Source organism: Gorilla gorilla, chromosome 19, assembly GCF_029281585.2.
Source record: "Gorilla gorilla gorilla isolate KB3781 chromosome 19, NHGRI_mGorGor1-v2.1_pri, whole genome shotgun sequence".
NCBI classification, from domain to species: Eukaryota; Metazoa; Chordata; class Mammalia; order Primates; family Hominidae; genus Gorilla; species Gorilla gorilla.
Genome location: NC_073243.2, coordinates 23944976 through 23954685, shown reverse-complemented (window position 1 = coordinate 23954685; position 9710 = coordinate 23944976). Strand labels below are relative to the sequence as shown.

At 47.9% G+C, this 9710-nt stretch overlaps 1 protein-coding gene across 1 annotated transcript; it reads left to right on the top strand.

The window, feature by feature from the left end:
• Window positions 1–2091: 2091 nt before the first annotated feature.
• LOC134757578 (speedy protein E4) lies at window positions 2092–8908 on the top strand. The gene is made up of 7 exons (XM_063700613.1): window positions 2092–2369; window positions 3150–3380; window positions 4206–4264; window positions 5037–5122; window positions 7155–7323; window positions 7447–7550; window positions 8407–8908. Exons 1-6 carry the CDS (start codon window positions 2261–2263, stop codon window positions 7504–7506), a joined length of 714 nt encoding a protein of 237 aa, XP_063556683.1. The 5' UTR covers window positions 2092–2260; the 3' UTR covers window positions 7507–7550; window positions 8407–8908.
• Window positions 8909–9710: the final 802 nt, after the last annotated feature.

Here is a 9710-nt window from a genome sequence, read left to right as displayed (position 1 = left end):
TGGGATCTCTATTGCGCTGCCCCACCCAGAGAGTTCCAAATCTGAATGGACTCCAATGATGAAGTTAAATCAGCCCCCACCTCAGTCCTTTGGAATTCGAATCTGTGGGGCTGAGTCCTGGCATCTCTATCTTAATGTTCCTAGTTGAGATCCTTAGGCTGAAAGGCTGGTATTTGCAAAGCACTTCTTCTCCTCCAAACTCAGCCTCCGAACTAGCTGGGACTACAGGTGTGTGCCACCACACCAGGCTAATTTTAAATTGTTTTGGAGAGACGGAGTCTCACAACGTTACTCAGACTCGTCTCCAACTCCTGGGTTCAAGTGATTCTCCAGCCTTGGCCTCCCAAAGTGTAGGGATGACAGGCAGGAGCCACCATGCCAGCCAATAAAGCCCTTCTGTTTCACTCGAATGATATCTTTGGTGCATAGCTACAGCCATTGTTGTATTAACCTGCATCACTGAAGGAAAAGAGAAGGGGAGAAGTGATAGTTTTGCTTTTCCCTGAACATATCAGATGAAACCTGAACTGTTTAGCTCATTTTTGGACAATGTATTGACATAATTGAAGATGGCTGCCTTATTGTAGCCTGTCTACAGAAGGTGCCTAGAAGACAGAGGAATATGCAAAACTGGCTTGAAGAGTGATTAATCAGAACTTTACGTGGTACAGAAGAGAAATTTTAAAGGCAACAGAATATTGATCTTCTAATGTTTGAAAGCCTATTAAATAGGAGAGAAAGATGATTTTCTGCTTTGTTGTCAAAGGATCCAACCAGTTCTGATGGTTGAAAGCATCATGAATGCGAAGGTGCACTCAACGTAAGCAGAGTTTCCGAACAATTGGACTTCCACAGCGATGGGATCTGCCTCCTCATTCAGTTGTGCCTTTCCCATCAGCGAGAGACTCCTAGGAGCCCATTAGGAAGCTGTGCCAGAACTCACAGGTTCTTTGGATGGTATCTGAGATAGTATCCAGCTCTTACATTTTTATTTTTTCCGAAAAAAATATTTTTGAGACTGAGTCTCACTCTGTCCTCCAGGCTGGTGTGCAGTGGTGCAATCATAGCTCACTGCAGCCTCAAATACCTGGGCTGAAGCAATCCTCCTGCCTCAGCCTCCCAAGTACTGGGACCACAGGTGTGTGCCACGATTCCTGATTACTTTGTTTATATTTTGTAGAGATGACGTTTTGCTATGTTGCCCAGACTAATCTTGAACTCCTAACCTCAAGTGACGCTCCTGCCTTGGCCTCCCAAAGGAGGGGGATTATGAGCAGGAGCCCCTGGGCCTGGCTGAGATTTTTCCCCTTAGTCTTTTTATACACAGGATATTTTATTCATAAAATACATAAATAGTAGGAAAATTTTGGGGTCAAGTGAAATGGATATGTTGTAATAGTTGATATATAGACCAGAGTTCCTTAGCTGAACTGGAGGGGCAGGCTTTAGGTGATCCATGGATGCCCTGAACTTGTGGACACCATTGAAAATCTGTACGAACCCACGGACAGTCTCCTGTGATTTTCATTCCTCAAAATGTCTCTTGGACTCAAAGATGCCTGAGAGCAAAGGATGCGTGTTCCCCTACTATAGGATCCAGGATAGTGAATATCAGTAAACATTCAGCAAAAAAGCTTTGCCACATTGAGTACTTCCACTTAACATCTCCATTCAACAAGTCAATTTACCCAGGATCTCCTGTATATGTTAATCTCACTCTTGGAAGGTCTCATCATTCTGCTTACCCTAAATTTCCTTCCACCTTCCTCCCTCTCTCACCAGACTAGACTCTGAAATGGGAAGGAGAGGCGGGGAAGAGAGCCCAACACCCCCTCAAGTTTAGAGTGGAGAGGACACAGCCTCTGCTGGGACAGGGAAAAGAGGAATGTGGAGACCCTGAGGATGCTTTTGGACAATGCTCAGAGGTTGGGACATTGCCAGGAGATACCATTCACCCCGGATCTCCAAGAAAAGAGATCAGTCTGGCAGTTACATGTGTTTTTCTTCAAACTAGTTGCCAGCTTGGAACGACCGATGACATCAGAGATTCCGACTTTCCTGATTGGAGGGAGCGGACTCTGGTTGCTTGGGAGTTCAGGTGGACAACAGCAACTTCTCAAAACTGCTCTTCACTCCTAACTTCTCTCGAGCCTCTAGAAGAGAAACGGACTCTTCTGGGCCCTAACGGAGTCTGGAAGAAGGCTTTGGACAGAACAGGGACTAGGTTTTGTGGACAGAAACAAAGTGTTTGGGAGAGATTATGGCCAGTGGTCAAGCGCGCCCCCCGTTTGAGGAGGAGAGCCCCCAGCCTAGCACAACGGTGCGGTCCCCCGAGGTGGTGGTGGATGATGAAGTGCCAGGACCATCAGGTGAGGTGACTGGAGGGAGCAGCGATAGGAGATGATTGACTGAGGAGAGGGAAGGGGGCCAGTTACTGGGAATCTGAAGCACCTGAGTAGGGTGTGTGGGAAAGAAACGACGGACTCAGGAAGCCAGGGATCGGGGAAGGAGGGTGCAGGGAATGGGGCCAAGCATGGCCACGTGGAAAGAAAGTCTGGGGAGCAATGAAGGGGGTCAGGAGATGTGCTCAAAAGATGAGAGAGGAAGGCCGAGGCGGACGGATCACGAGGTCAGAAGATCGAGACCATCCTGGTTAACACGATGAAACCCTGTCTCTACCAAAAATACAAAAGTGAGTTGGGCATGGTGGTGCGTGCCTGTAGTCCCAGCTACTCAAGAGGCTGAGGCAGGAGAATCATTTGAACCCAGAAGGCGGAGGTTGCAGTGAACCAAGATTGTGCCACTGCACTCCAGTCTGGGCAACAAGAGGGAGACTCCATCTCAAAAAAAAAAAAAGAGAGAGAGAGACAGAGAGCAGACAGAGCTCAAGGGAAGGTTTCCATTTTTCTCCAATTGAAAGTTCTTATCTGTAATGAGGAAATGTTTTGAGGACAGAGAGCTGGAAGAATGGGGAGGTGAGGGAGAGGCAGATGGGGATCAGCAAAGGAGAAAGGTGGAAACATGGCTTGGAGAAGCTGACAGTCTGCGAGGCTTGGGAGGATGGAAGAGTAGTTTGAGGTTCCTGGGTCGGGGCCTCTAAGGTGATCAATGGCAGAAACATGACACCACGGCCTGGTTTCTTCACTCAGCCCCTTGGATAGATCCCAGCCCCCAGCCTCAATCCCTTGGCCTGAAAAGGAAGAGCGAATGGTCAGACGAATCCGAGGAGGAGCTGGAGGAGGAGCTGGAGTTGGAGCGCGCCCCTGAGCCCGAGGACACCTGGGTGGTGGAGACGCTGTGTGGGCTCAAGATGAAGCTGAAGCGAAAGCGAGCATCCTCCGTGCTCCCTGAGCACCACGAGGCCTTCAACAGGCTCCTTGGTAGGAGGATACCCCAAAAAGCACCTCCAATCCTGTTCTTTTAAAAAAGTGGAATCTTTCAATAATCACACTTTCCCAATAAGAAGAATATGACCTCCTGGGGGGTGAGCGCTCCATGCAGGAGGAGGATGCTTAGGAGATAGAGGATTAGGCTAGTCTTAATAAAGGTCTGCACTGGAAATAAGAAAGCTTGGTTTCTGGCCAGGTGCAGTGGCTCATGCCTGAGATCTTGGTGCTTTGGGAGGCTGAGGCGGGAGGATCTCTTGAACTCAGGAGTTTGAAGTTGCAATGAGCTATGATTGCACCACTGCACTCCAGCCTGGTTGACAAGGAAAGACCCTGTCATAAAATAAATAAAATAAAACAAAATAAAAGATAAAAGAAAGCTTGGTTTCAGCTGTACCCTCTGAAACTCTATGTCTCTTGATGACTTTTCTAAACCTAAGTGTCTCCATCCGTGGAGGGGGATAACAAGGCCATGGGCACACCCAGCTGTGACTATCTCAGGAAGCAATGATGGGAATTCTATTATGACTTCTGCGGTGGTCCCTTCCTGTCTGATGGGAGGACATCATGGCTTATTCACAGCTCTTCATCCTGTAGACTCTGACACCAAAGGCCTCCTTCGGCCTCTCCTCAGGGGAATCTCAGAGCGGGAGCGTCCCTCCTTGCCCAGTGAAAGTCCTTCTCTCCTCTCCCATCCACCTAAGCCTTGGCCACAATCCTGAGACTTCCCCCAGAGGGACACAGTTCTCCTCTCTGCTCTGTTGCTCCCACGGCAACCCTGTTCCACTTCTCACCCTGACACAGGCTCTCTTTTCACAGGGGATCCTGTCGTTCAAAAATTCCTGGCCTGGGACAAAGACCTGAGGGTGTCAGACAAGGTAAGGTTGTTCTCCACTCAACTGTGTTCCTGCTTTAACACACGTCCTGGGGAAGGGTGCAGCGTCTAAACCCACAGTTTCTCTCCTCTCTCCCTCTACCATCTCCCACCTGCTGATTCCATACTCTTGGGCGCCCACGTTTTGATTTTTATTTTGTCAGAAACAGGGTCTCGTTCTGTTGCCCAGGCTGGAATGCAGTGTTGCCATCATAGCTCACTGCAGCCTCAGCCTCCTGGGCTCAAGTGATCCTCCCGCCTCGGCCTCTCCAATAGCTGGGACTCCAGGCGTGAGTCACCGCCCCCAGCTATTCTAGGTCTTCTCATAATTTGTCAGCATCTCCCTCGGGGCTCTGGTAGCCTGTTGCATAGTTGATGGGTGGCCCCTGCCTCTGCACAGGGTCCTTTGGAATCCAGGCCCTGGGCCAGTCTTGAAACTCCTGACCCCTATCCTCTCAGATCTTTGGGACAGTCCTTTGCCCCAGCTCACCAAGACCCTCCTGACATTAGCAGCCCTAGACACTCTCCCTCCAGTGATCCCATTGGAGCTCATCATCATGGGAGCATCACAGACCTCCCTCCCTCCGACTTCCCGGATTTGCAGCTGACTTTCAACACTCTCCACCCGCAAGCCCCCAATGAGCATAGTCACCCAACACTGAGGTTCCTTCTGTGATAGACAACCGCGCCCCAGCCCCTGTTCCCTTCTCTCCACCATCTTCCTCTTCCAGGATGTGACCAACCTTTCTCTCTCTCTACTCCCTTCTCTCCATCAGTATCTCCTGGCTATGGTCATAGCGTATTTTAGCCGTGCCGGCCTCTTCTCATGGCAATACCAACGCATTCATTTCTTCCTGGCTCTGTGAGTAGTTGCTTCTTCCCACCTGTCAATATCCAACACCCTGGGACAGTGGACAAAGTGGGATTCCAACCTTCCATCTATTTCTTTACCCTATTTCTCCTCTTTACTCTGTATATAAAAACGATAAGATCATACTATGGTGTTCTTAGTCTGTTCTTTCTAAAAACAAACACAAATGCAGTTGACAAATAGTAGAATCAAACAAAAGGAAACATAAACCCGTCCTAAGGGGAAAGGAAAGCCGTGGACACGACCCTGCTCCCCAAGCAAGCAGCCATTTCTGGTTCTCTCGTCTCTCTCCTTCCCATATCAACACCAAATGCAATTTTCCATCCTCCTTCTCCAGGTTCCCATGACAGAGGCAGAAATTCAGGTTGTCCTCGCATAACACAGATCCATCATCAAATACTCCCTGCTGGGCCTTCCTGCGAGTCCTGCCCCAAGCCAGGGGGCTTCCTAGTGCTGCCTGAATAGCTTTCCAAAGCACAGCTCCCACCCCCCGCCCCTTCACTGCCCACCTGAACAACCTCCTTAGCTGATTTGTCTCTAAATGGAGGCCCGGGTCCACAGGGCGAATTCAACCCTCTCTGCAGTCCTTCTACCACCAAACCTGCCCACCATCTTCATGTTTCCTTGTTTGCTTTCGCCACTCCTTCCAAATGCCCTCCACTCCATTTTGATTTTGTGTTTTCTGTCTGGGTGTCCTGCACACATGTGGATCTGAAGGGAATGACCCATTCCTTAAAGTCAGTTCAACCCCACAGCCTTTGCGATGCCTCCCCTGATCTTCCAGCTTCTGCACGCCCACAGCACTTTAGCGACATCCTAGGATAATGTGACATTTTGGATTCGTTTATCTGCCCTCCTTTTCCCCAAACCCATCAGAGTAGACCCCTGTTGAAGGCAGGGTCTTGTCAAAATATCAAAGTTTTTGTTTTTATCTTTACCGGACAGAGACTTGCTCTGTCCCTCAGGCTGGACTGCAGTAGCCAGATCATAGCTCACCGCAGCCTCCATCTCCTAGGCTCTAGTGATGCTCCCACCTCAGCCTCCTGAGTAGCTGGGACTACCGGTGCATGCCACCACATCTAGCCAGTTTTTATGATTTTTAGTAGAGATGACGTTTTGCTATGTCACCCAGGCTGTTCTGGAACTCCTGGGTTCTCACCTCAGCCTCTCAGAGTGCTGGTATTATAGACATGAGCCACCCAATCAGCCAAAATATCAAAGTATTCCTGAAACACTCAGCACAATTCTTTTCATTTTGCAAGTGCTCATGTTATATTGACTCTATGGAATAATTCATATGGCATTTGCCTATAAGATAAATCTTTCCTTCTTTCCTTCATTCATTCATGTATTCATTTATTCAACAAAACCTTATGAAGTTCATCATATGTGCCAGGGAATAGGAAGGATGGGAAGGGAGAGTTCACAGCAATGCTTGTTGAATTAATGCACCAAGATAAACAAAGCCCTCTAGTGGCCTTTTGGTAGGTGAGAGATGATTTACAGAAACACACCAGTCAGTTCCTGTCCTTGGGGGCACTTATGATGCACGGGGGAAGACAGGTGTGTGCACACATGACAAGCAAGGAGGGTGTGGGAGGAACAGGGGTGGGGACTAGGATGAGGTGACGCCATCTGTCTTGTATAAGGATGGCAGGACACGTCCTTAGGATAAGACTTGGGTTGTTTTTAAATTCAGAGGGGGTCTTGCCATATTACCCAGACTGGTCCCTAACTCCTGGCCTCCAGTGATCCTCCTGCCTGGACTCCCAAAGTGCTGGGATTCCAAGCAAGAGCCACCACTCCCAGCCACCACTTGGATCATCTCCTTCCTGAAGGTGTGAGAGGCGCCCTTAGCAGGTCTCTGTCCAGCGGGGCCTCCTGAGGAAGGCAGGGCTCTCTGCAGGGCGGCTGTTGGTGCTGAGCTGAGGAAGGTCCCCTGCCCTCCTCTCTGAGAGGCTGCCCTCAGGAGGGGGTCCCTCCTGGTGGGGCCCCTGAGCAGCAACCTGATCTCTCTCCCCAGCTACCTGGCCAGTGACATGGAGGAGGACAACCAGGCCCCGAAACAAGACATCTTCTCCTTCCTCTACGGGAAGAACTACTCCCAGCGACCCTTGTTCCATAAGCTTCGATACCAGCTCCTCTGTTCCATGCGCTGGAGGACGTGGGTTTCCCCAGAGGAGATGGAGGAGGTAGGTGGGGCCATATGAGGAGGTGGGGGTGGGGAGGGATGGGGTGGATTGGAGGCTGGAGGAGGGCAGAGAGGGGTCTTCCTGGGGAATCCCTGGCTTCTCAAGTGGTGTGTGTTTTTCCAGATCCAGGCTTATGACCCAGAGCACTGGGTGTGGGCCCGAGATCGCACCCTCATTTCCTAGAGCTCCGGGGACATGGAGGCCTGAGGTCATCGGCCTGAGGGAAGGTACGTGTGTATCCTCCAGGGTAAAGGCAGAATATTCTCATCTATAAGAAAATCCAAGGAACTCAACTGCTTGATCCGGCTTCAAGCCTGGTCAACATGGCGACACCCCATCTCCACAAAAATACAAAACTGAGCCGGGCGTCCTGGTGGGCGCCTCTAGTCCCCACTACTCAGGAGCCTGAGGCGGAAGGAACAGCAGAGCCCCGGAGGTCGGGGCTGCAGTGAGCTGTGATTCTGCCACTGCACTCCAGCCGGGATGACAGAGTGACACTCTTTCTCAAAAATGAGAATACTACCTAGGTCCAGGGAGGTGCATTATGGTTGATACACTTGAGTTACTGATTTGGGGAAAGGATTCGGTGAAGATTTGGTTGACATCTTGTGCCGCTAACCACATTTAGGACCGAGCATTAGACTAAAACATGAGAGATTAAGGTTGGGGATTAGGAGTCTGGTCTGCTGGTTCCTGAGGTTGTCGCGTTAGACATGTTTGTAGCATGGTTAAAAGTTTAGATCTTAAGCAATATAAAGGGCACCAAGTGTGATGAAGTCCAAAGCCATGTCCTCCAAGGGTGCTCTACTCCCTGGGTGGACCCACCCAAAGTCCTTGCTATGAAGCAGATCACTGGGGCTAACCTGGGGTAAATTAAGTGATTTTTGGAGTCAAGCTCACCAAAGTGTGAGTACCAGAATCAAAAATGATGGTTCAGAATCAGGGTTGACAATAAAGGGTTAGAGATAAAATCGGATTTATATATTGCTCTGAACTCTAGTTAGGATTGACGTGGGATGGGAATAACCTTCCTATCTAGAGATCTCCCTCCTTGAAGTGTGACATCCTCTCTCTCACTTCCAGAACACTGGGCCCAGGGGAGATGGGAATTTTCAGCAGGAAGTTTATCGCGACGCTAATGCCAGACACCAGGAAGGGAGAGAGGAGCCTCCTGTGCAGATCATCTACAAGAAGCTGGACTCTTCTAGAAGGGGCAAAATAGAGTGACCAGGTTTTCCTCCTAGGAGCCATGGAGGTATTTCTAGGAGGCAGTGGAGGGAAAGTGAGAAACCAGGGGTGTTTCTGGTTCCACCCCTTCCTGCGGCAAAACCTCCCTTTTCACGTTGCTGAATCCCAGCCTCCCCTGGGCTGGAAGCTGGAGTTCCTGTTTCCTATGGACTTGGTTGCCACAGTCCAGAGCATTTGAAGGCACAGCGCGGGCACTCAGATTGTCACGGAATTCTTTGTAAAATATGAAATTACTGCCATAGGATTTTAAGAGATAGTTTAATAGATACTGTACATTTTATTGGTTTATTTTTCAAATGTTGGCCATAGAATTATTACTAGGTTGATTTAAAACAGTTTGGGGTTTTTGTAGTTTTGAAAACATGCTGTTCCTATAGAGTTCTCTGACGGTTGTTATATACACATAAATATCATTTAGTTTTCATTTTTAAGAGAGGATTCTTTTTATCGTCAATGTTTTCTCTTTAAATCGTTTTATCTATTATTAAATGTGCTCCTGAAGCGAGCACTCTTGTTATCTATGATACTGACCTAATATATCCATTATATTTATAGCTAGGTGGTAGTTCCCCTACATTCTTGTAAATAGAAATGTTTATTTTCTGTTTACTGTTGGTTACTGAATTGTGAGAATTCAGTTGTGATTTTTAACATGCCTTCCATATATACTAACATGTCCAAGATATACTATACAGTTTATTTGTTTATTTTGAAAATGATGGGCATGGCATTATTACTACATTTATTTAACTAGTTTAGAAATACAAGTATTTTTTAAAAGACACTGTTCTTATGAAGTTGTGTGATGGGTGTTACACCTATTATATACACATAGATATAATTCTGTTTTCATTTGTAAGAGAGGATTCTTTTTATCCTAAATGTTTTATTTTTAAATCTTTTTATCTGTTATTACATGTGCTGCTGAAGGGAGCACTGTTATGACCTAGAGTAGTTACATAATATATCTATTATATTTATAGCTAGGTGGCATTTCCCCGAAAGTCTTGTACAAATAAATTTTTATTTGATGTTGAGTGTTTGCTTGTTATTGAACTGTGAGAATTCAGACGTAATTTTTTAGCTTGTATTGAAAGGTTTGTATGTTACTTTAAAGAGGACATGTGTTTGAAAGGAGG

What these genes read in the sequence shown, in the direction of transcription:
- LOC134757578 (XM_063700613.1), top strand. Translation starts at nt 2,261, where the DNA reads ATGGCCAGTGGTCAAGCGCGCCCCCCGTTTGAGGAGGAGAGCCCCCAG. An exon ending in ACCTGAGGGTGTCAGACAAG is followed by an intron (nt 4,265 to 5,036) that starts GTAAGGTTGTTC and finishes TCTCTCCATCAG; the next exon opens with TATCTCCTGGCTATGGTCAT. An exon ending in ATTCATTTCTTCCTGGCTCT is followed by an intron (nt 5,123 to 7,154) that starts GTGAGTAGTTGC and finishes CTCTCTCCCCAG; the next exon opens with CTACCTGGCCAGTGACATGG.